Source organism: Cololabis saira, chromosome 8 (genome assembly GCF_033807715.1).
Source record: "Cololabis saira isolate AMF1-May2022 chromosome 8, fColSai1.1, whole genome shotgun sequence".
In the NCBI taxonomy this organism is placed as follows: domain Eukaryota; kingdom Metazoa; phylum Chordata; class Actinopteri; order Beloniformes; family Belonidae; genus Cololabis; species Cololabis saira.
This window is the reverse complement of record NC_084594.1, coordinates 43,630,112-43,656,047: the sequence shown is the minus strand read 5'-3', so window position 1 is coordinate 43,656,047 and position 25,936 is coordinate 43,630,112. Positions and strand designations below refer to the sequence as shown.

Here is a 25,936-nt window from a genome sequence, read left to right as displayed (position 1 = left end):
TGTCTACACACAACTTTCATTTTTCTTTTTTGAATAAAACTTTATTGAAAATATACAGACTGTCAAAGAGGATAATGGACAAATATCAATTTAAATGCAATATGAAAAGAAAGGAAAAAAAAGGGGATTCAAGGAATACAAAAAACAAAGCGCTCTAAGAATTAAAACGTGCATATGAATAACAAAATAAATTAAGCATTTAAATTCACATAATGGAGCATAGAAAAGGAGCGGAATTATTAAATTAGTATAACAAATAACAATGTCTGGACTTATTTTACTTGCATTTTTGTTTTCTACTCTTTTGAGACATGTGAAAAATATCTTAAAATCATTAATAAAACCTGAGGAGGGTTTTATTAACGATTTTAAGAGGGTTTACAATTCCTTTTCCTTTTACAATTTCTCCATTTGGCACAAGGAATATGGTACTTACCCAGTAACAAAATTATATTAATAATATCAGAAACAGAAAATTCCAAATCATCCATGAAGAAAATAATATGGCTTCATTCAAAAGGTGGAACATTATCAATTTTAAGAGATATCCAATTGTGTATGTCTGTCCAGAAACAATGAGACAAAGGACATTGATAAAACAAATGATCAAGTGTTTCTTCATATATTACGGAAGAATATTAGGGCCAGGCAGAAGAAAAATAAAAATAATATTTTAGACGAGGAAGATTTTTTTTTTCATAATGCACTTCGAGAAAAAAGTCGGAATGTCGAGATTAATGTTGAAATACAATTTCAAGAATAAAGTCGAAATTTCGCCTTTTTTCTCAACATTTCAACTTTATTCACGAAATTTTGACTATTTTCTCAACATTTCGACTTTTTTCTCGAAATTGTACATCAACACTAATCTCGACATTTCGACTTTTTTTTTTGAAATTTCGACTTTTTTCTCAACATTTCGGCCTTTTTCTCAACATTTCGACTTTTTTCTCAACATTTCAACTTTATTCACAAAATTTAGACTTTTTTCTCAACATTTAGACTTTTTTCTCGAAATTGTACTTTGTAGTGGCCACTCACGAGCAGGACACTGTTTAGTTTCAGTAGGTTAGAATTCACAACAATCTAGCCGTTATTAATGATGACGATGTGTTTTCTGTTAGTGTTCTGTTACCGTTGGTAACGGTCGGTTAGAAACGAGAGACTGGATTAAACAACACAAGTTTTTTCTTCCTCCACAAAAAGCGTTTCTCTGCTCTTTTGTTCCCAAACTCCTACATTGGAAAACACATCGTCATCATTAATCACGGCTAGATTCTTGTGAATTCTAACCTAAACAGTTAAAGGAGCATGAGGCTCCTTTTAAAGGGATTGTGACATGAAAAACACATTTTTCTTGATTTTTTGTGTTTTGTTGGGTGTCTTGACATCAATTACACCCAAAAAACAAGGAACTTTTAACATTCAGTGTATTGTGTGCTTTCTGGGATTTTCCGCATAACTATGCAAAAACGGCTCATCTGGTTTGGTGGCGGATCGTTACGTAACGATCCGCTAAATCACCGCCCCCTCCACCCAGCTCCCTGTCTCCTCTCCTCTCCAGCGCACCATAAAGGCTGATTTATGGTTCCGCGTTACACCGACGTAGAGCTTATGGCGTAGGGTTACGCGGCGACGCGCACCATACGCTGAACCCTACGGCGTAGGCTCTGCGTCGATTTAACGCGGAACCATAAATCAGGCTTAACACGGAGCTGTTTAGAGCCTCTTTTGTTCTAATCACCGGAGGAGAACTGCTAAGAAGACCCGCGGCCACTGACTGGACTTAAGATAAGGGGACACTGCTGCTTGCATGCCTTTATTTTTATGATTGTTTGCTGTGGTTCGCCCTGCTGCTTTTCCGTGCATGCTTCGCCTGTCGCTCCCGGCGCCGCTGTGAGCGTATGGCTGGAGGAGGAGGAGGTTTGGAGGAGGAGCGGAGCAATGATTGACAGGAAAGGGGGGAAAGGAAGCATTTTTCACGCCGCAAAAAAACACTGTAATAAAAAGCCAGGAAAAGAGTACTAGAGTGAAGTTTTTCTTGTTACACTCTTTTAGACACATTTGAGGGATGTTGGCCAAGACTTTTAATAGTGTTAAAAGCATGTTAAAAATGATGTCACAATACCTTTAACTTAAGAAATGAGACTCTCTAGCGCCACCCTTCACCACGACGGCTGGCGGGGGTACTGCAGCCAACAGTGAAGCCGGCACGGGAGAACGGGGAAAACGTGCATGCAGCGTCATGTGACGTCACATCCGCAGCCCAGCGCGGGAAATTTGGGCCCGAATTGCAGCACATTTTGCAGCACACAGCCTGTTCAAGGCAACGGAGAGATACACTAGTGGCGCTTTGGCACTAGTCCCGCCTCCGCCCGGCTCGGCTCGGTACGGCCCCGTCTTGCACGTTTGCACTAGGGGCTGAGACGGGTAGAGCCGCTCCAAGCCGATACTATTTCTGTAACCATTCTGGCCAGGTTCTTTGCGGGCTGAGCCGGGACTATTTCTGACGTCACCACCCTCCGCGCCACTGATTGGTCGAGGGGCGGGGCCGTCAGACGTTTGAATCAGGAAGCGGGAGTCAGCGCGAGAGCCACCCGCGGCTCGCGGCGATTTTATTATAAAGCGCAAAACGTCTGTTTGGTGATCCAACTCTGAGGTGCAGATGTTCATAATACTGGTGGCTGACGAGAAAATTAAAAAAGGGATGTAGACGGGCTGTTTTTTTCTCAGCCGCTCGCAGCTCCAGCTGATTTCTCATCTGCGCCGACACAAACAAAGGTGCTGCGCAATCGAGTACGTCACAGCAGATTCACCCCAACCTGCCCACTTCTCCCCTGGCTGTGGAAAAACACACGGGTGGAGCCGCGTCGAGCCGCGCCGAGCCGAGCCGGGCTGAAGCGAGACTAGTGGAAAAGTGCCATAGAGGGCTCATTCTTTTTGGTTTGGAACGCCTCATCTGACATTATTACTAGAAAACTTAAAACATATCAGGTTCAGGTTACTTTATTGATACCCAAGGGTAAACTGGTTTTGCAGTCGAGAGTTAAACAAGCAGCAGAAAACAGACAATCAGTTCAGGAACAAGACATTTAAGAAGAACACATACACATAAAACAAGAGACAGCTTCGGCTCGACAGAAAGTGCTGCAGTTCATGAAATAAATATAAGAAATAAAAGACATGAGGCTAAAAAAGAATTAAAACACCAAATACGAATTCTTTTCATAAATCCTGCCTCAATCCTGCCTCAAGCTCCTTTAAACAGTTAAACAGTGTCCTGCTCGTGAGTGGCCACTACAAAGGCTTGAAATGTTGTGCTACTTGTGCTTAATTCATTTTTTTTGTTCTGTTATTATTTTATTATGTATTAAAGTACTTGAATTTACTTTAAGATTATTTTAATTTAAGCTATTTTTTATTTTTTATTAATTTTAATTTATTTTATTATTATATTATTATTTAATTTACCTGAAGATGATTATTTTGTACTTTTGTCTGTTTGAATGGTTGTGTTCAAATAAATCAGACGTTACTCAACAGTTACTCAGTACTTGAGTAGTTTTTTCACCAAGTACTTTTTTACTTTTACTCAAGTAATATTTGGATGACTATTTTTTACTTGTACTTGAGTCATATTATTCTGAAGTAACAGTACTTTTACTTGAGTACAATTTCTGGCTCCTCTACCCACCCCTGATTTCCTACCGCCTCCCCCGGTACGGGCAGGTGCAGTACTCCTCCTCCGCCAGCAGAGGGCGCTGGACTACCCAGCAGCTCCAGCATTTAGTCACGTGTCTCCACTTCCTGCCGACTCCGTCCAGGAAGAAGCAGCGATGGCGACGCTGGTGGGGTCCGCGGTGAAACCAGCCCCCCGCGGCAGCAACCTGGCCAGCCAGCTGGCGGCCAGCCGGGTGAGCGGCCGGGGCTTCAGCAGAGGGACCCAGGTAGGCGCACCTGAGCGGGCCCGGGGCCGGGGGAACCGGGGGGGGGACCGGGGAGAACCAGGAACCAGGACCGGGGGACGGGAACCAGGATCTGTCCGGGAGACCCGGCCAGCCTGGCCCCCCCACGCCCTGCAGCCCTGCGCGGGGCTCCAGCAGCTCCCAGTACCAGGTCCAGGAGGACATCAGACCCCCCAGGAACTTTAATAACTGATCCTGGTTCTTTTGTTGTTAGCTCCACTTAGCTTAGCATCAGAGGCTCGTTAAGGACCGTGGAAACGCGCGGTGATTTATGGTTCTGCGTTAATTCGACGGCGTAGCCTACAGCGTAGGGTACGCGGCGACGCACCGCACCAACGCCGTAGGTTCTGCGTCGGTGTGACGCGGAACCATAAATCAGCCTTAAGCCAGCTGAGCGGCTCAGCGCTGACGTCACGACCTCCAACCACAATAAGTCCGTCTCCATTTATGGAAACGTCTCAGCAGCTGGCTGCGGAATAAACCCCCGGCCCGGCTCATCCACGTCCCCCTCGGGCCGTTTTTACACGGCATTTTTAATGTCCGAGAGCACTTTTACCGAGTAACTTTGCACGACACACTGAGAAGCGTTTCTGCCAACTGTTGTGACAGTGAGAAGTCCCGAGGTCCGTGAACGAGACACGAACACAACCATCAGCTCAGGTGTTTAACCTTTATCTGGTACCAGAGGTGTAACAGTATTCACATTCATTACTCAGGTAGAAGTATAGATACTAGAGTTTAAAAATACTCCTGTAGAAGTTGAAGTATCCACTCAAGTTTTTTACTCAAGTAAAAGTATAAAAGGACTGGTTTCAAAACTACTTAAAGTACAAAAGTAACAGTAATGTAAGGGGGGGGAAAGCCATTAAGGACAAAAGCCATTGAAAATGAATGCACCTTAGTATAATGCAAATATATTAAAGAACCATATATGTGTACCATTGAGCATTAACATGTGTTTCAGAGAGCAGCAGATATGATGACTAGTTGTCTATAAGTATTGATATGGTGCAAAAAGTCAAACTTCAGAGGCATGTTATCATTTATCCTAACCTTTATTGGAATGTACATCCAAGTTTAGTTGCAGGAATCTGAGGGAACGGATGTAAGAACAAAACTGGACTGAAAAAGAATTACTCCAGTGAAGTATAGATAACCAAAATTTCTACTTATGTAAGGTAACAAAGTATTTGTACTTTGTTACTTGACACCTCTGCCTGTTACTCTCAGCCTCCAAACACTGCTATCACCCAGCTCAACAAAAACAAAACATAAGACAGACAGGGTCATCACAGGTGTATAGAAATGCATAATGTAGAAACAAGATTGGATGGGTCTGGGTTACATTTTTATCAAAATATTATATATTGGGTCCTTAGTGTCCATGTGTGCCGATTGGGGTGCTAGAAGATTTTAGATCCTTCTCTGTTTCATGTAGATCCTAAGCGTTCCGTAAAAAACTTGTGTTGTTTATTCCAGTCTCTCGTTTTTAACCAACCGTTACCAACGGTAACAGAACACTAACAGAAAAGACATCGTCATCATTAATAACGACTAGATTCTTGTGAATTCTAACCTACTGAAACTAAACAGTGGCTGCGTCCGAAATCGCATACTTCCACCCTAATGAGTATGCAAAATGAGTGTGCCAGATTTTTTAGTGCATCTGAAACATTAGAACGTACTCAATAGTAGCTCTATCCATACTCATTCTGGAGAAATGTATTAGTGTGGATTGATGGACACTAGCTGAGCAGAAACTTCCCACAATGCAATGCAGCGGTGTTTGATTGCTAAGTGATACGTATATGTCATAATAATAATATTATAATATTATAATATTCATATTTAATAATATTGTCATCTTGTTTCGGCCAGAATAAACAGGAAATAAGTGCTGCTACTGCTGCTGTGACAGGTTACCATGGTAACAGCTCCCCCCCTCCCTACGGCAGGAAGTGCCGTGCGCGCTCTTAATAGTACGTCCGAATTAATGCACACTACTGATATTTACTCAATAGTGTGCCGAATTTAAGTATACTTTTTAGTATATACTTTTTAGTATGGCATTTCGGGCGCACCGCCGTTCTTTCGTAACTCAAAAGTCCATTCTTTTTGTGCAGAGGGGAAATACAAAGAACAATGGCATATTTCTTCTACCAAACACATATACAGAAAAATCATTTCAGGTTCAAATAGGACTTCCATTTTTCCCAGTATTTTTCACCTTTCTTGGTAGCATGTCTCAAAGAAAAAGTCAATCGTTCCATATTATAGATTTAATTATCTATTTCAATCCATTCAAGGATTGTAGGAGATTCTTTAGTTAGTTTTTTTTTAAATAATATTTTATGTTATGATAATTTAGTATGGTTTTTGATTTAACAAAAAAACAAGTTATCGGACTCATAAAACTCATAACTATATCTAAATAAATGTAAGGCACAATAAAACATGCAAGAAATAGCTGTGCTAAAATTACAGTAGAATTTGGGCCGAAAGAATCTCAATCTGACTCTCTCCTCACTCGTGGAGGGCAACTCCTTAAAATGTCAACATCTCTAAACCTAAGGAGCGGTGCTGCTGCAGGAGGATGATGTTGACACTGCTGCACCCACTAGAAATCCAAGGATAGGAGGGGGAGGCTTCAGGTACCGAGGTGTTTAGCTGGAAAGAACTCTGTCCATTCTGTTCACATTTACAAAAAGGCCCAACGACATCTGTTTCTACTGAGAAATCTTGGGGGTTTCAATGTAAGCAAAAAAATTCTGACACTGGTTTACAAATCCCTAACAGTCTCTCCTCTTGGTACACCTTTCTCTCTGTTGAAAGCAACTCTAATCTAAGTCATCAGACACGCCAGTAAAATAACAGGCACCACAAGGCCTCCACACTCACGCAGACAGAACGCTCCTCCTCTCACCTCGGCATTTTAGGGTGGATCCTTCCAGCAAGGACAAACTAAATCATTCATTACAACTGCTGTCCTTATTTACACAAAATAATGGGGCTCTAAACATTTTTAATCTATTTGCATACCAATATTTTGAAAAACTTTTTTTTTTATATGTGTAGTTTTTAACCGTGTCCTTGTCCTAAAGACGTGATCTTAATTTCTTAAAGACACATTGCCACTGCTCTTGCAATGGACAATAAAGTTTTTCTGAATCTGAAAATATTGATATTCCACTGCGTCATTTTTAGTTTTCTTCAATTTCCATCTGGATTTAAACACTGATTTAGCAAAAGTTGGTACCTTGTGACATTGACCCAATATTACTGGTGATTAATACATTTATAACTTATCTAAAATGGAAGAAGAAAAGGAGAATGTGAGACTTGGCTGCTGTAGGTTTTTATGGTCCAAGTCATGGAAGTGCTAGTATTTGAATATAGTTTGTTTTCTGAAGTGAAAAAATAAGATAAACATGTTGGTTTTAGGAGTAAAGTGTCATGCTTTTATGTTTCTATTATGCAAACGGAGGAATAATGACACAATTTTTCAGTCTGATCTCATTATTCAATCAGTTAAAATGATATCTGTGTGTATTTTTCTGTCTCTTTTATTAGCAGAAACAGAAAATGCAGCAATAATATTAGAGTTAGAGGAATTAATTAGTGGGCCCCCTTTTTTTTTTATTTACATGAATATCGTGACGTCACGACGGGAGCAGAATCTTATTGGCTCGTAGAAGTCACATCACACTGGACGGCTCATCCGGGCGGCTGTACAGACACTGCAGAATTTGGTTGCTTTCCTCCTGAGAAAACCTGTTTTTCATAATGGGTCCCCTTTAAACATCATTCCTTTCTGTTTAGGTTTACGCGAGCCAGCTTCCTGTATCTTCTGCTTACATTTTAAAGACAGGAAAATAAATATGTCACTAAAACTTTAATAAAGTATCAAGATCAGGGGCCCCTAAGACATTCCACAGTACCGAACCACATAGCTCTTTTGTGTGCATGTTGCACTTTTCTACAGTCGTCTGTTTGTGTACCGCAGCTCCCAGGAGGCCTTCTCCAGGAGAGAGACAAGCGCGCCAAGTGGCACGGCATCCCCATTTTACTTCAGAAGCTGTTTGAGAGCAGCCATCCCAACAGTGACCTCTCCCACGCCCACAGCTTTCTCAAGGTAGACGCTCCACACGTGGAACACTGTGAACATGTGCATTTGGTTTTGGTTGCAGCCATTTGTTGCTAAACATTTCTAAGTAATGGACGTTTCACGTGCACTTTGTCAGGTTTTATCATCCCAGCTCTCCATGGAGGCCATGACGTTTGTCACAGAGGACAGGAAGACGCCGCAGGAGTCCACCTTCCCCAACACCTACACCTTTGATCTGTTTGGTGGAGTTGACGTGAGTTTGATGCTTTGCTGTTATTAGACTGTTAGAGTTCAGATCCGTTACCTCTGAAGACTGAGTCGTCATTGTTGGTGTGATTTGTACGGCGTTAACAGGAACATGTGTGTACTGGTTGCTAACTAGCGCTGCAGCTATTGAATATTTTAGTAATCGAGTATTCTACTGAAAATTCCATCGATTAATCGAGTAATCGGATAAAACATATTTTTGTTTAGTTAAAGAGCAATTGTAAATATACATAAGATGTTAAATGTTAATTGCTATTACTAAGACTAAATTATATAATACAGTAGGTTCATGGCTGTGCATTTAAAAACCCTGAACTTACACCAGTCAACCAAATTCACTGCCTTCACTCAAAAAACTAAGGATCTTACCAAGAAATGTTCTTATTTCTAACCTAAAAATGCCATTACACCTGATAACGCACATAACTTAAAAGGTTAGGTGTTTTTCCTACGTGTTTCAATTGAACTTTCATTTAATTTTAAGTTCTAGTTAAGTACAGTACAGCGCGTTGTGTCGCATTAAATGTAGTCCGGGCGAAACACCCTGCTTTGAGCTGGCAAAATTAAACGATTCCTCGAGGCAGAGAAAAATCCTCGATCATTTTTTGTAATCGAATTACTCGAATTATTCGAGGAATCGTTTCAGCCCTATTGCTAACTTTCAAATGTTTCTGTTCCCATGAAGCTGCTTGTGGAGATCCTGATGAGACCCACGTTAACTATGCAGAAGAAAAAGCCCAAAAGTATGTAGTACATCTGTGCCTTTTTTTTCTTTTTCAATCTGTTTTACATGATACTTTTCATGACATTCAGCCTAACATTTATGATTTTCTTCACAGTGAATGATGACTTGGTCAAAGACTGCCTTAGTGTCCTGTACAACTGTTGTATATGTGTAAGTATCCTGTTAAAGCAGCACTTCCTCCTGAAGCTTAACGCGTGTTCTCCATCACCAGCATGTTTCATTATGCTGCTCTGTGCTGCGGATAGAGATGAACAGGACTTCATTATCGAGCAAACTGTCCTCTTTTGTTCCATAGACTGAGGGAGTGACAAAGAGCCTGGCAGCGAGAGACGACTTTGTCCTGTTTCTCTTCACCCTGATGACGAACAAGAAGACCTTCCTGCAGACGGCGACTCTAATCGAAGATATTCTGGGAGTCAAAAAGGTCAGTTTGAATGAATCCGACAGCTCAAGTCTCAGGATGTGGCGTTGCCGTGCCGACATTCTTTAACTTTTATTTAAACGTGTCATTTTGGCTCACTGGCCTTTTTAAAATACTGGCCCATTTAAGACAGGAAAAGCCCACAAACGCGTGTGACGTATGCCATCATATTCATTACTCGTGCTTGCGCACCGGTAAATCAGAACGACAATGACGGAGGACACCAGAGCGATCAGCTTTCTACATGTTTGTGCAAAACTTAACGGGCGAATATACTTGCTGTTTGGCCCCCTGTTCGTCACCTCAGAGCTTCAATCCATACATCTAACAACCACCAACCAGGCCAGAAATCTGGGTGTAGTGATGACTCAGACCTACATTTGGAATAACGTATTAAGGCACTAACAAAGTCAACCTACTATAACCTTAAGAATATATCAAGGCTAAAAGATCTGATGTCTCAGCAGGACCTGGAGACACTAGTCCAGCATTCGTCTTTAGTAGCTTGAATATTGTAACAGCATCTTTACAGTCCACCTTAAAAGATCAGTTGGACAACTGCAGCTCTTTCAGAACTCTGCTGCTCCAGAACTCACTAGGACCAACAAAGTGGACACATCAGTCCAGCTCTGAGCTCTTTAGCCGCTGATGGACAGACTTTAAAGTTGTGATGCTGGTCTATAAAGATCTGATCCAGGATCCAGGACCAGAACACATGAGGGACCTCCTGACCCAGTATGAACCTTCCTCAGGTCGTCTGGATCCAGTTCTTCATCAGTTCTCAGAGTCAGAACCAGAACTGGAGAAGCTGCATTCAGCTTCTATGCTCCACATGTCTGGAACAAACTCCCAGAAGCCTCATATCAGCTGAAATACTCAGTTTACTTAAATCCAGGTTAAAGACTCACCCGCTTATTGTTAAGCCTGGGAAAGAAATGGAAGCTAACGCACTTGGGCCGCAGGTGCAGTCCACCAAACTTCTGTCCCTCTCAACTCTCCGCTGCTCCACTACCAGCTAACTAGTGCCCCGGTACAGGCCAACGTTACGGCTCCTGCAGCTACGTTTCACCTCCGGGTGACTGTGGGCGCCGCAGCAACACTTCTAGGGAGGCTCGCTGGTGTCTAAACGCTGCAGTGAAACACCGCTCAGTGAACTCTGATGAAGCACTTGCAGAGCTATTTAGAGAAATGTTTCCCCACTCTGACGACACAACGTCATTCACGTGTGGTAAGGACAAACCCGGGAACATCATCAGTTTTCTGCCACTCGCAGGGTGCAAAGAGCAGAAAGAGGAACTAGTTAAAATGGACAAAACAATGAAAGAAAAGGCCGTGTAATTAAGACACTGGACAACAGATTCTTTAGCTCATGAGTTCATAATAGGCCTCCAGCCTCATGTTAACATCAGAGAACAGCAGGTCACCAGTTCTTGCAGTGGAGGACAGTCAGTGTGCTGGAACTTTGTCTTCATTGCATATTTTATGTAGTTTGTCGTCTCTCTCGCTCATGGTGCACTTCTCTTGTACATTTGCACTGAAGCTCACCTTGTATTTATGAGAAATGAAAACAAATAAATGATGAAACGGAATATCTTCTAAATGAAGTCATGAAATCACTACACTGACTTCCAGTTAGTCAAAGGATAGAGTTTAAAATCTTCCTGCTGGTCTACAAAGACCTGAATGGTCTTGGACCAGAATACATGCTTGTATAGTTCTGCATAGTTCCTATGAAGCTCCCAGACCCCTGAGCTTCATCTGGATCTGTTAGTTCCTATGAAGCTCCCAGACCCCTGAGCTTCATCTGGATCTGTTAGTTCCTATGAAGCTCCCAGACCCCTGAGCTTCATCTGGATCTGTTAGTTCCTATGAAGCTCCCAGACCCCTGAGCTTCATCTGGATCTGGTTTGTTGTGGTTCCAGAACCAGAACCAAGCAAGGTTCATCAGCGTTCAGTTATTCTGCTCCTCACCGGTGGAACAAACTTCCTGTAGACCTGAGGTCTGCTGCAACTGTCAGCTCCTTTAAATCAGGATAAAAACATTATTGTTTACTGAAGCGTACTCCTAAATTAAATACTTACCTGCTGTACTCTAGTGCCCTTACTTGTGCTTTTTATTATTTTACCTCTTTTCTTATTGTATTTGTTATTAACTGTTTAATTGTGTCTTGCTGCTTTTAATGTTGATGTAAAGCACTTTGAATTACATTGTGCTATGCAGATAAACTTGCCTTGTCTAAATCTAAAACCGGTGGGTTCTAGGTTTAGTGAAGATGTTCACCGTTCAGTGTTGTGGTAGTTAGTTAATGGTTTCTCCATGTACCTGTTTAAGGAGATGATCCAGTTGGAGGGCATCCCCAACCTGTCGGGCCTGGTGCAAAGCTTCGACCAGCAGCAGCTGGCCAACTTCTGCCGCATCCTGTCCGTCACCATATCAGAGCCGGACGTGGGGAATGATGACAAGCACACTCTGCTGGCCAAAAACGCCCAACAGAAGCGAAACGCCAGCCCCTCACGAGCTGAGGTCAACCAGGGTGAGTTCAAACACCAAACTGGACGGCCTGAAATATTTATGGTGCTTTTCCACTAGTACCTACTCAGCCCGACTTGCCCTCGTTTCTTTTCGATACCCAGATCAGAAGTAGGAGGTTGGAGTGAAGCTGCTGTGACGTATTTGATTGTGTGATCTAAACGGAGAAGACAACAACACTAAAGATGTAGAACCTGGAGGAGATGATACAGGACTGTCTCAGAAAATTAGAATATTGTGATAAAGTCCTTTATTTTCTGTAATGCAATTTAAAAAAAAAAAAAAAAAAAAGTCATACATTCTGGATTCATTACAAATCAACTGAAATATTGCAAGCCTTTTATTATTTTAATATTGCTGATTATGGTTTACAGTTTAAGATTAAGACTCCCAGAATATTCAAATTTTTTGAGATAGGATATTTGAGTTTTCTTAAACTGTAAGCCATAATCAGCAATATTAAAATAATAAAAGGCTTGCAATATTTCAGTTGATTTGTAATGAATCCAGAATGTATGACATTTTTGCATTACAGAAAATAAAGGACTTTATCACAATATTCTAATTTTCTGAGACAGTCCTGTATGTGCTGCTGGGTCTGTGGCTTGTGTTTGATATCAAGTAAAAAAATGAGAGTGAGAGAAGCTTCAAGCGGCAAAGCTTTTTTTTTTTTTGTTAGTTTGTCTCTGCGCTGCTGAAAAGTCAGCTGGAGCCGTGAGCAGCTATGAAGAGACAGAGCTCCTGGTAGATCTGGTCGTTCCTTATCACCCGTCTAGATCCCTTTTTAATTCTCTCCTCAGCACCAGGTTTATGAACATCTGACCCTCAGAGTTGGATCATGAAACAGACTTTTGTGCTTCCATTGCGGGTCGAATAAAGTGAACAAGAATCTGCGAGTTGCTCTTTCTCTGATTTCCTCCTCCTGACTCAGACGTCTGACTCCAACCCCCCGACCAATCGGTGGCCTGTAGTGTGATGATGTCAGATACAGCCGACTCAGCAGCTTAGAACCTCGGCAGAATAGATACAGAAAAGTATCTACTCTGCACGTTAGACCCCTAGTGGAGAAGAACCAAACCAAGTGGAGTCGGGCTGAGTAGGAACTAGTGGAAAAGCGTCATTAGTTCCCCTTCCAAGAACGTGGGTGTAACTCAGCGGTCTGAACGATGTTCTTCCAGTGACCCTCCTGAACATCCCTGGCTTCATCGAGCGGCTCTGTAAGCTGGCCACCAGGAAAGTGTCTGAGGCTACAGGAGCCAACTTCCTGCAGGAGCTGGAGGACTGGTACACGTGGCTGGACAACGCCCTGGTGCTGGACGCCCTCATGCAGATGGCTACGGAGGAGGCTGAGCAGAGCAGCACTGGTGAGACTCTTGTGATGCTGCTTCCTCTAAAGGCTTTAATCATCTGAACCGGTGTGGAAATGCTGCTTTTCTTTTCTTCTCCCCGTCAGAGTCGTCAGATGAAAGCTCTCTGGCCACCAGCCCTCTGAGGCACCGGCTGCCTCAGTCCATGAAGATTGTCCATGAGATCATGTACAAGGTGGAAGTGCTGTACGTGCTCTGTGTCCTCCTCATGGGCCGGCAGAGGAACCAGGTACTCTTCTCTCCCGTGCAGGGGGGAAAGTAAGCCGGATCGGTCCGGAACGGGGATCTGGAAAGAAATGTAGACCCAGATCGCACAGGAACGTGTTTTGAGCAGAGTGGGAGAAGAGAAAAGAGTGGAGAGGACAGATGCTCCACCTGTGTTATTCCCAGCTTACTGATGCTCAAAACATGAGCAGAAACTAATCAGATGTTAACTATAAAACAAACGTATCCCTTTATCTAACACTGCCAGTTTGTCCCTCAGACGAGCAAACTACACTACAGCGGCATAATGTTATACAGGACTGTCTCAGAAAATTAGAATATTGTGATTTTCTGTAATGCAATTACAAAAACAAAAATGTCATACATTCTGGATTCATTACAAATCAACTGAAATATTGCAAGCCTTTTATTATTTTAATATTGCTGATCATGGTTTACAGCTTAAGAAAACTCAAATATCCTATCTCAAAAAATTTGAATATTCTGGGAATCTTAATAGAATAGATTAGAATCCTTTATTGTCACTGTAAACATTGTTTCCAACATTGCTGTGAAAATCAGTTTAGCAGCTCCACATGACAGCATAACACTCACACAAAAACAAGAATAAAATAAATAAAATCACTTGTGCAAAATTGTAATATAAAAGATATAAAATTAACTGTACATTTAATCTTAAGCTGTAAACCATAATCAGCAATATTAAAATAATAAAAGGCTTACAATATTTCAGTTGATTTGTAATGAATCCAGAATGTATGACATTTTTGTTTTTTTTAATTGCATTACAGAAAATACTTTATCACAATATTAAAATTTTCTGAGACAGTCCTGTATACACTGCTGTAATGTAACAAGCAGCTCACACGGCCTCCTGGGGGCAGGACACACAGGAATACACTGTGAACACATACACACAATCATCATCAAAATGCAGAGAAAGATTTACGACATGTTTAAGAGAAAAAGGGAGTCCGACTCCGAAGTTAGAGATGAAGAGAAGAGGGAGGAAGCAGCAGCAGAACCAAAAAGAGGGGCAGGCTATTGACAGAATTAAGGGCCAACTAACTAAATAATGTTAAATTTTACTGTCTCAGAACATGCACACATAACATTAAACTGGAAATTATTTAAAAAAAAATTGTTTACTTAGATGGGACAATGCATATTGATGGCCACCACATAAATAAGTGTAAATACACTGGATTTAGCATGAACCTTTTAATTAGTGTAGGATATTATCTAGCTCTGTGCAGCTCTCATCTAGAACATTACATGTCTATTGGAGAATAGCCTTTTTACAGTTAGGCTTATATGAGCGTTGGCTGGAGCCTGAAGGTTCTCACCTGTTTTCTGTGTCTTCACAGGTTCACAAAATGCTGGCGGAGTTCCGTCTGATCCCGGGGCTAAATAACCTGTTTGACAAACTCATCTGGAGGAAATACACCGCTTCAAATCACGTGGTGCACGGCCAGAACGAGAACTGCGACTGCAGTCCAGTATGAGCTTTTATACCTGATACTTTTGGCATAAAAAAAAAAAACTTGTAGTTGATTCAGACCTTTTCATTAATCCTCACTCCTTTCTATCCTGCAGGAAATATCCTTCAAAATCCAGTTCTTGCGACTACTGCAAAGTTTCAGTGACCACCATGAGTAAGTATCCTTTTAAAGCACGCACTTCCCATCTGTCCCATCTCTGGGTTTTGACATTACCTGATCTTTTTCTCTTTTCAGGAACAAATATCTGCTCCTCAATAGCCAGGAGCTGAATGAACTGAGTGCCATATCCATGAAGGCCAACATCCCGGAGGTGGAAGCTCTGATCAACACGGACAGGAGCTTAGTTTGTGACGGGAAGAAGGGCCTGCTCACACGGCTCCTCACCGTCATGAAGAGGGAGCCCCCAGACTCATCTTTTAGGTTGCACCAATGCCAATTTATCCATAATTCTGTCTGCTGGAAACCTCTGGATCAGGTTTATTCAAGAGTTGATCATCTTACGCGGATTCTTTGTGACTGTAGGTTCTGGCAGGCTCGAGCAGTGGAGAGTTTCCTGAGAGGAGCCACGTCCTACGCAGATCAGATGTTCCTGCTCAAGAGGGGTCTATTAGAGGTAAAACTGCAGACGCGGGTGTGTTTCCCCCCCGTCCTCCATGAAGGTGATGGGGATGGATCCCTTCTTGGATCCTGACTAGGGCTGGGCGATATATCGAGATTTTAATATATATCGATATATTTTCAAACGCGATATGGTACGAGACAATATCGTTTATATCGAAAAATTTTATGATTTTGATATAGCTTATTTTATGACAAATTGACTTGAATGTTTTATTTGAGATTTGCACAAATGTTTTGTTATTTGCACAACTGTCAACCTCAGTGGAAAAGTCTGCCTGTTACTGTCTACACTGTATTAATTGCACAGTGTATTTTAATTTAATTGTTATGCAGGAAAGGGATATTTGTTTTATTTTATTCAAGAAGCATTTTTATTCTATATATGCAGGCAGTTTATTTTTATTTCATTTGTTTTATACATGTTGATATTGTGCAGACCTCTGTTAATAAAGGAACCTGTGTGACATTTGGCACGAGGCTTTGTATTAAAACTGACTGTTTTTTTTAAGGGTTTGCCTCAGAAAAAAATGAAGCTAACAGAGATGCTATGCTATAATGCTTTGAGGGAAACCCCAATTATGGCACAGAAAAAATATCGATATATATCGAGTATCGCCATTCAGCTAGAAAATATCCAGATATGACTTTTGGTCCATATCGCCCAGCCCTAATCCTGACCTGACTGAATGGCCTCTGATTCTCTGCGTTGTCCTTTCACAGCACATCCTGTTCTGCATCATAGACAGCGGCTGTACGTCTCGAGACGTTCTGCAGAGCTACTTCGATCTGCTCGGAGAGCTCATGAAGTTCAACATCGACGCCTTCAAAAGATTCAACAGTTACGTCAACACTCCTGAGAAGGTACCGGTTTACTCTTCAGTAGGAGGGCGGGATACGGGAAGAAAACACTTAGAATTCTCAACATTGATAAATGTTAGGTTCAAACACTTAACATTCGTAACATCACACTTTCTGGAGACAAAAGAGACACGGACACAGTTAAGTATCTTTTTGACTTGCGCAAGGAGAGCAGTGGACACGTGTAAAATCTCAAACTTACTCTGACACGTCTGCTGCTTTCCTTACCTTTTTATTCATTCTGGGCACGCCTTTAGTTACATAGCTGGCTGCGTAGTGAGTAAAAAGTATAACTTGTACATCTCTTTGTTTGTAACAAGAAGTTCTCTGCAGACTTCTGCTTTATGCTGATAAACTGGAAATTTCTTGTGCAGCTCTCTTCAGATTACTAACACAGGTGTTTTTACAGGAATTCACAAATTTACCTGTTTGTTTCCAGGAATGTTTCTGCACCGATTGGTGTGTTCTTTGTGGCAAATTCTGTTTTACATTAAAAGTTATCTAAAAAAATATATATTTATGTAAGTTATATTCTAAGTTTGAATGCAGCCAGTCCTCTTGGTGTGACTGCAGAGGGTCGAGTGAACAAAGAAAGCAGCTAAATCTCCCTCTGACTTTTCTCTTAGTCTTTACTGTTGGTTTAGTTTCTTCTGTCCGTACAGACTCAGTATTTCACCTACAAGCAACAAACGGTGTTAAAATGTGTCTCGTGTATTAAAAATGAATGTCCAGAGTACAAATAGCCCACAAATCTGATCATAGATTTCATGATGATGATGATGATTTCATAATGATGGTTGAGCATCACACGTTGATGCAAAAACTATGTCATCCAGGCTTTTACAAATGTAGAACTTAGATTTAAACTGTCTTTCACAATGGTGAATTGGGGCAAAGTAATGATTGATTATTTTTGTCAAAGTTCCAGGCCTTCCTGACGCAGATCAACAGCTCTCTGGTGGACTCCAACATGCTGGTGCGCTGCATCGTCCTGTCTCTGGACCGCTTTGAGAGCCAGACGGAGGACGTCAAAGGTGAGTCCCACGTCTGTTTCTCAGGGTGGAGAATATCCCAACAGCTGGAACGATGTCTCTGTACTTGGTTTGTGGGCGCGGGGGTTAACCCGGTGCTTCTTCCTGCAGTGGTGGAGGTTCTCTCCGAGTGCTCCTTGTTGTCCTACATGGCCCGAGTGGAGAACAGGCTGTCCTTCCTCTTCAGACTCATCAACATCATCAACGTCCAGACTCTCACACAGGTCTGCTTCCATTTGGTCTCATGTTTATGAACACACTCCTTCATGGGAATTAAAGTTTTATGAATGTTTTTAAGCAATTATTTTTCCGTCCCAACTGCACCTGCTGCACCTTCAGTCACATCTTCAGGGCTCTGCTGGTGCTAGTTGCTGGTGCTGAACCATCCAGTCTTACGGAGCTGCATCTGCCACCTTTGAGCGTGTGTGCGAGCGTACGTCAGACGGATTAAGTCCAGTCTCCTTTGGGAAGTGTTGCTGTCGTTGGCGTAGCTCCCACTGGGCTTGGCTTGGTTGCAGTTCAGCCTCACGACCACTGCCCCTTATATCAGCATCACCGTTAACCCAACGTTTGACCTCGTCCTTGTAGAAAATAATGTACATTTCTTTTAACCAAAGACTTGAATTAAGGCTGCTGAAAATTTCAAATTCAATTGAATTTTAAACAAAAAAGAAAGTCCAGAGTGCTCAGAAGGTTCATCTAAGTCGTGTGACGAAAGTGCTCTTTGGTGGGAAAAAGGATGTCAAAAAAGAAGAAAATCCAAGGCATTCTTCTTCAAATATAAAAAGCATTTATTTAAATCGGCTATTTCATGTGGAAAGATTTTTTAAAAAAAAAGTGGGTTACAGCCTGAAAATTGAATTTTATTTGTATAGCATCTATTACAACAGAAGTTGTCTCTAGGATCTTTCCAGAGACCAGAACATGAACCCCCGAGTAATTATTACATAAACATAACAAACAATGACAGGTTAAAACTCCCCTAGTGGGAGAAAATCCTTAAACCAAATAGAGGAAACTTGATAAACGTCACATTTTTTGTTTTTAAGTTAGAATCACCTTTAAATGGTAGAAATACTTTGCATCTCTGTGAACCATGTTCTTAAATAGAAAATAATACGTTTGCACTAGTTCTGGGTACTGATCTAGGAAACAAACATCTGAGATGATGCAGTGTGTAAACGTGCTACCAGAAGGGCAGCGGCGCGCCTACGTCTCAACTATGAGCTTGGAGGCGGTGAAATGAGAGAACGTCGTTTTTTTTTTAACTGTCAACGGAGGACAATGTAGGAAAAACGGATCACTGCCGTCCTCACCCGTAAAATTCCCCTCTACCTGGACTTCTGACAAACTGAGGGCGCCTTAAAACGAGGCGCTGTGCCGCCACAGCGCCGCCGCCGCGCCGCCGCGTGGCCATCGGTAGATTGTGTGATGATGTTGTTGAAGTGAGATGGTAGTTTTACCTTTTACAGACTGAAACTTCATGTGCGGCGTTTTACACTTGACTTCTTTTTGTTTTGTGTAGTCTTCAGCAGTGTTATGCTAGTTACTGAAAAATAGTAACTAGTTACCGTTACTAGTTCATTAAAAAAGTAACTCAGTTAGTAACTCAGTTATTAAATGCTCCCATTAATGCCCTTCTAGCCTTCATTTCAGCAGGTACTGTATGGATTTGCATTGATCATCGTGTTCTGCATTCTAAACAGTCTCCCCGCTTCTTCACTCCCTGTGTCAATAACGTTGGTTGCTTAGCAACAAGCTGAGAACGGCCAATGAGCTTCAGCAGCAGCTCAAGAACGGGACTCTTTTGATGAATCATTCATTACAGTTCTCAGATATAATCCATGGTAGCATGTTGGTTTATAAGAATCTTTTTGCCCAGAAGAAAAAAGAGCGACAAAACGACTCATAACTATTTTCTTCTCTTGAAAAAACACACCGGCACCGCGGCTTTAGGAGAAAAAGACGCTACAGGGTCGGGATGCAGCGGCTCAGAAGAGCAGTGGAATACGTGCGGGCGGTGCTGATCTCTGCAATTTGAAGCCCTTTATAATTGTAAAAAGAATTTCACTTATCACGGGTTCTTTTTGGACCGTAACCCTTGCGAAAAACCAGGGATTACTGTAATGACAATATCTCCACGTTGCGAAACTCGTCTTCTCTTGGCTCGCCATGACCGTCATGTTTTTGAATAAACACACACTACATTTCCTCTGGTCTCCGCGTGTGGGGGAAAAAAGCTTCACTGTAGCCAGAAATAACGGAGTAACACACCGTTTGGTAACGGTAACTGCGTTACTGAATTTAAAAAGTAATGCGTTAGAGTATTAGTTACCGCAAAACTAACGGCGTTACTGTAACGCGTTACTAAATAACGTCCCAACACTGGTCTTCAGTAAATCCAAAATGTGTTGGGATGGCAATAACGGGAGAGGGAAACATGAAATCACTGACGTGGGCACGGCTCTAGGTTTTGATGTTGGTTTTGATTGATTTTCAATGATTTGCCAGAAATGAGCCTGGTTGGGTGAAACCTCCTCCCAACCCGTCCACGAGCCCTGAGCCCCCTCCTCTCACACGCGTGGAGCCTTACACGACCTTATCTGACTGCTTTTTGGTGGATTCAACTTCCAAATAGGAAATAAAGCTAATTTCTTCCTGATGTTACACAAACTATGTAACTGCCAATTTGAAGTTAGATTAGATCGTCCTTTATGTCTCCCTCAATGGGGAAATTCACTTTGTGCAGCAGCAGTACACTCAACACACACATGCAGGGAAAGGGTAAAACATATATATAATTACAAAAGATAAACAGTACAGGACTGTCCCAGAAAATTAGAATATTGTGATAAAGTTCTTTATTTTCTGTAATGCAATTTAAAAAAAAAAAAAAAAAAAAAAAAGTCATACATTCTGGATTCATTACAAATCAACTGAAATATTGCAAGCCTTTTATTATTTTAATATTGCTGATCATGGCTTACAGTTTAAGATTCCCAGAATATTCTAATTTTTTGAGATAGGATATTTGAGTTTTCGTAAGCTGTAAGCCATGATCAGCAATATTAAAATAATAAAAGGCTTGCAATATTTCAGTTGGTTTGTAATGAATCCAGAATGTATGACATTTTTGTTTTTGTAATTGCATTACAGAAAATCACAATATTCTAATTTTCTGAGACAGTCCTGTATATACATTGGAATTAAAAAGAAGGAAAACAGTGCAAAAAAAAGCAGGTAGGATGTTGATTTTTGATAACAAAGATGTGGGAAAAGAAAAGGCAGAAGCGAAAAGTTTGAGGTTCCCACGTGTCTCCTTCTCATAAAACCTTAGTGACAGTAGATGTGGGTTAGCAGCCGAGTTATCACTAAAAGCCACTGCATCTGCCCCGACTTGTCCCGCAGGAGAACGTGAGCTGTTTAAACACCAGTCTGGTGATCTTAATGCTGGCCCGGAGGAAAGCCAAGCTGCCCTTCTACCTCAACGCCCTGCGGGAGAAGGAGTACACGGAGAAGTACCCGGGCTGCCTGCTCAACAACTTCCACAACCTGCTGCGCTTCTGGCAGCGCCACTACCTCAACAAGGACAAAGATAGCACGTGTCTGGAGAACGTGAGTAGCTGTCAGCCCAGGCGCTGTCGCCGTGGAGGTTTTACTGGTTACATCTCACTGCTCTGCGTGATGCTCGCTGCTGATATCAGTTGTTTATGGGTTTCCTGCTGCCCCCTAGTGGCAGATGACGAGTACTGGCTGCTACGTTTTCAGATGGATATTTGATCCAAGTCAGTTAGACACACACACAAACTGAGTTGGATCTTTTATTATTGTTCATAAATCGGACCGCCGACACAGATCGGGTATGTCCAAGAACGTTTACAATCAATATTGGCGCTTTTCCACTAGTACCTACTCGGCTCTACTCATCTCAGCTCGGCCTGGTTTCTTTTCCATAGCAATCCAGCACCTGGAGCAGAAGTAGGAGCTGCTGAAAAGTCAGCTGGAGCCGTGAGCAGCTATATAGTGACAGAGCTCCTGGTAGATCTGGTCGTTCCTTATCTCCGTCTAGATCCCTTTTTAATTCTCTCCTCAGCACCATGTTTATGAACATCTGCACCTCAGAGTTGGATCATGAAACAGACTTCTGCTGCCATTGCCTGTTGAATAAAATGAACCAGAATCCGTCAGAGTCTCTTTCTCTGATTTCCTCCTCCTGACTCAGACGTCTGACTCCAACCCCCCGACCAATCGGTGTCCTGTAGTGTGATGATGTCAGATACAGCCGACTCAGCCGCTTAGAACCTCGGCAGAATAGTTACAGAAAAATATCTACTCATCACGTTAGACCCCTAGTGGAAAAGAACCAAACAGAGTCGAGTCGGGCTGAGTAGGTACTAGTGGAAAAGCGCCATATCATTTCTCCCGGTCTGGAAGCTTAAAGGGGACCTATTACGGCATCTAATACCTATTTTAAACAGGCCTTAAATGTCTTAAAAACAAGCTTTTGATTGTTTTTGCTAAATAAATTAGAAATTCAGCCTCTGATCCATGTCTTTATCTTCCCATTCTCTAACCTCATTATCTAAGGGGTTTGCTGGGCTATGATAATGAGGCTCTGTGCTGATTGGCTGTCTGAATGACGGGATACACCGCTACGGAAAAATGGCGGAGTTAGTTGTGGGTGTGGTTTCACGCATCGGAGGTCAACTTCTGTAAATCGCATTTTGGTTACGTAACGACGGGAGCAGAATCTGAAAGGCTCGTAGATCCACATGACACTGGACTAGTGATGCACCGATTGTTCGGTAACCGAAATTGTTCGGCCGAAAATGGCAAAAAAACACTTTCGGTGTTCGGTGGAATAAGTGGGGAAAAAAAACGAACAATTAATAACGGCGTTGTAATATAAGGAAATAGACTGGCCGCTCCCGTAACGGTTGCACCACAAACATAAATCGTTGGCCAACCAAAAACTAACCACATAAGAATTTGACCTAACATTCACCAGGAGGTGGGACCAAAACAACATAATGCTGGGAAATTAAAAAAATTTCCGTTTTTTATGTTCAATAAATATTTTCTACCTTGTAATTTTGTAAAAGATTTTTTTCTTTGAAAAGCATGCCTAAATCAAATGTATTTGATTTATGCAATGGTGAAAAAATTGGTAAAATAAATGAAAAACTGCGAAGAACCCTGTTCGGTATTGTTCGGTATTCGGCCAAGTGTTTATTATTATTTTCGGTTTCGGCCACAAATTTTCATTTCGGTGCATCACTACACTGGATGGCTCATCCGGGCGGCTGTACAGACACTGCAGAATTTGGTTGCTTTCCTCCTTCTCTGAGTTGGCAGGCTGAGGGGAGACCACTTTATCTATGTTAAAGCAAGAGAAAACCTGTTTTTCATAATAGGTCCCCCTTAATTTAAAGACAACTGTGAGTAGAATGATTGGAAGTTTAATGACTGTAAATGTCGTCTGGTTTCAGAGCTCCTGCATCCCCTTTAGCTACTGGAAGGAGACGGTGTCGGTGCTGCTGGGCTCAGACAGGACTTCTCTGTGTGCCATAGTGAGCTACATTGACGAGCCCTTCGTGGACTTGGACAGAGACCTCCTGGAAGATTGACCCCCCCCTTCCCCCCCGTTGTGCTTGGGGCGGAGACGGGACAGAGCGGTCACAGGGAGCGTGGACTCCTAGAACTGGCGGCGACTCCCCGGGGCGGAGCTCCCGGAGCGCCGTGGACCTGAAGACTCACCTTTTGTTGCTGTTCCTTCGCATGGAGGCCGCCGTCACAAATGTGAGCGGATATTTGGAATTTGCCTGGCTGTCATCTCTTCACTAAATTACATCCTCTTTCTTTCTGAAAAGAGGGGGAGGAAAAACCCTGAATACCCAGCTCTGATTGGCCTCACGGGGTGACAGTTAAGGGAACTTTAAAACAAAAAAACAAACGCCTGGTTGGTGGTTTGCTTTGAGTGACATTCAGATAGAGACTTTTATATAACCTGTACAACATTCTATAAGAAATATGTATGATTCAACCATTTATGTGTCAAGAGAAAAAAAAGGATTAGTTTGGGGTGGACGGTTGTGAGATGAGCACAGATGTGCGGGGCGGTGGTGTGTGTGTACCAGGGCCGCCGGGGGTCTCCAGCTCACCTTTCCATCTCACACCACTTCCTGTTATCCGGGCCGGGGCCTCTGACAAGCACACGTTCCTTCCCCGCTCCTGCGGCCGGAGCTCCAGCTCCACGACACACGTAGGTAGCTGCAGGGCCGGCGGGCCCCCCCAGCCCCCCCCACTAACACGCCCCAGTCACCCGAGGCCCGCAGCCTCATCCAGGGATAAATCCTTTTTTGTTGGTTTCTTTGATTGTTAAAGTGGCTTTTAGGTTCTGGATGAAATTAGAATAAAACATTACACAGAAGAATGGTTTTTATTGTTTAATATATGTTTAACTCGTTTGTTCATTAAACATCTCCGTTCTATAACAGAAGTGGGTTCTGTGTGGTGAGAGGTGCTTTAGGAAAAAAGGATCAACTATGCAGGCGTCGGCGTCCAGCTGACACTTTCTCTGACTTTTAGTGCTCAGCTCAACCTTTTTTTTTTTTATTGTTTAAAGTCGACCACTCTGCACGTTTCCTGGAAATCCCCAAAGTGTTTGTCTACAAGAGTGGGAGGAAGCCGTGAGGAGGGTATCTGTGGCCGGGACGTTGAGATCAGGGAGGCACCGTGTTGAAGCAGAACCGGAGGAGTGGGCCGCCTCGTCTCTTCTCCCCCGTGCCGTGCGGATCACGCGGCTCCAGATCTCCTCGCGGCGCCTCCTGACTCGCGCTGCGCTTTGGTGTGAATGTCAGCGGGCATTTCTGCAGCCGCTCACATCCCGGGACGCAGACATTTGTAAAGCCTTTTATCTGCTTTAATTGGTCTGAAATGGTTTCTTGCTCTTTCAGCGTGTCTTTTAATTCCTTCATGATTGTGCACATGCTTGGAATCTGTTTGTGTTTGTGGGAAAGTCACAGCAAGAACACTCAAGTGCTTCTTAGGTTTGTTTTGGGTTTTGTCCACTGATGCTGTTCTGTTGTGCTGCCCAACGAACCCCAGATGACCTCTGAACCCCGGTTCCTCTGTGGCCAACATGACAACGGGTTCTGGGTCTACGTAGGAAATGGTGAAACACTACCTTGGCCAGAGTGTTGCACAATGCAGCAAATATCTTCTTTTATTTTAACATTTTATTTGAATGTGATATTTTGATTTGTGGCTTCAGATTTACAACGTTTAGCATGGTGCGAACATTATTACACCTTTTAATGCCAGCTTTAAACACCTAAAGCTGACCGTGGCCCTGCTGGGAGGAAGTGTGACCTCCATTTACCTTCCACGGACCGGCACATGTGGGGTGATCGATAATGTGGTGGAAAATCTCAATATTTTAGGAGAAACTGTTCATGATTCATCTGCACTGTCAGTCTCTCCAGCAGGTCTGTAACCAGCTTTCATCCTTTCTGCTTCCCTCTTCAATGATGGATTTTAATTTAATTCTCCTTATTTAACAGCTGTTTTGTCAAATTTAAAATAATAAATTCTCATTTAGCCTCTTCATTGGATTGCACATCTCTTTGACAGAAGCACGCGGGCATGTTTCCAGGGTTGGACATCTTTATTAGGGTGTCATGGTGTACAGACCAAATGCCACAGACAGGACGGTTTCTTAGCAACAACGTACACAATGTCGGGGATCACATGAGATGGCCGCGCAGGTTCATCTTCAGAGGATTACATCCCGTCTGATCTAAAATTAGTGCTCGCTATGAGGTCTGCCGGCTAATTTTAACAAATACCTCCAAAGGTCATGCAGCCGACTGACATGAAATGTGTTTTTAGACACTGGCCCTCACTCACTTGTCCTTGGTCGTACCTGAGGCCGCCGAGCCGCTGCAGTCACGTCTCCTCTGGGCCGTCCGCAGGCGGAGCTAAGAGCTCAGCGCTGGCCTGATTCCCCTGCAGAGAAGAAGAAACTGACCCGTGAACCTCCATCCTCTGGGCCTGAAATGAGACAAACTACGGAAGAGAAAAAATATTTGAGGGGAAGATTTTTTTATTGTGCACTTCGAGAAAAAAGTCAAAATGTCGAGATTAATGTTGAAATAAAATTTCATCAATAAAGTCGAAATTTTGAGAATAAAGTTGAAATACATTTCGACTTTTTTCTCGAAATTGTACTTCGACATTTCAACATTAATCTCGACATTTCAACATTAATCTCGACATTTCGACTTTTTTCTCAAAGTGC

At 42.5% G+C, this 25,936-nt stretch overlaps 1 protein-coding gene across 2 annotated transcripts; it reads left to right on the top strand.

Moving 5' to 3' along the window:
* The first annotated feature begins 3,817 nt into the window (after positions 1–3,817).
* Positions 3,818–25,244, top strand: trpc4apa (transient receptor potential cation channel, subfamily C, member 4 associated protein a). 2 transcript variants are annotated; one of them, XM_061728080.1, is made up of 18 exons: positions 3,818–3,947; positions 7,969–8,097; positions 8,207–8,323; positions 9,023–9,080; positions 9,177–9,232; positions 9,378–9,506; positions 11,836–12,037; positions 13,212–13,397; positions 13,487–13,629; positions 14,993–15,124; positions 15,222–15,280; positions 15,362–15,547; positions 15,650–15,740; positions 16,469–16,609; positions 17,529–17,640; positions 17,749–17,861; positions 21,046–21,252; positions 23,127–25,244. In XM_061728080.1, exons 1-18 carry the CDS (start codon positions 3,837–3,839, stop codon positions 23,262–23,264), a joined length of 2,310 nt encoding a protein of 769 aa, XP_061584064.1. In that variant the 5' UTR covers positions 3,818–3,836; the 3' UTR covers positions 23,265–25,244. The 2 variants fall into 2 exon arrangements, with proteins under 2 accessions (XP_061584064.1, XP_061584065.1); XM_061728081.1 differs by having other exon boundaries at positions 3,819–3,947; positions 11,839–12,037.
* Positions 25,245–25,936: the final 692 nt, after the last annotated feature.

Bases quoted from the DNA above. Each gene is read 5' to 3' on its own strand.
- trpc4apa (XM_061728080.1), top strand. From the start codon at position 3,837: ATGGCGACGCTGGTGGGGTCCGCGGTGAAACCAGCCCCCCGCGGCAGC. The intron at 9,081-9,176 runs GTATGTAGTACA...TTTTCTTCACAG, and splicing joins GCAGAAGAAAAAGCCCAAAA to TGAATGATGACTTGGTCAAA. The intron at 15,741-16,468 runs GTAAAACTGCAG...GTCCTTTCACAG, and splicing joins TCAAGAGGGGTCTATTAGAG to CACATCCTGTTCTGCATCAT.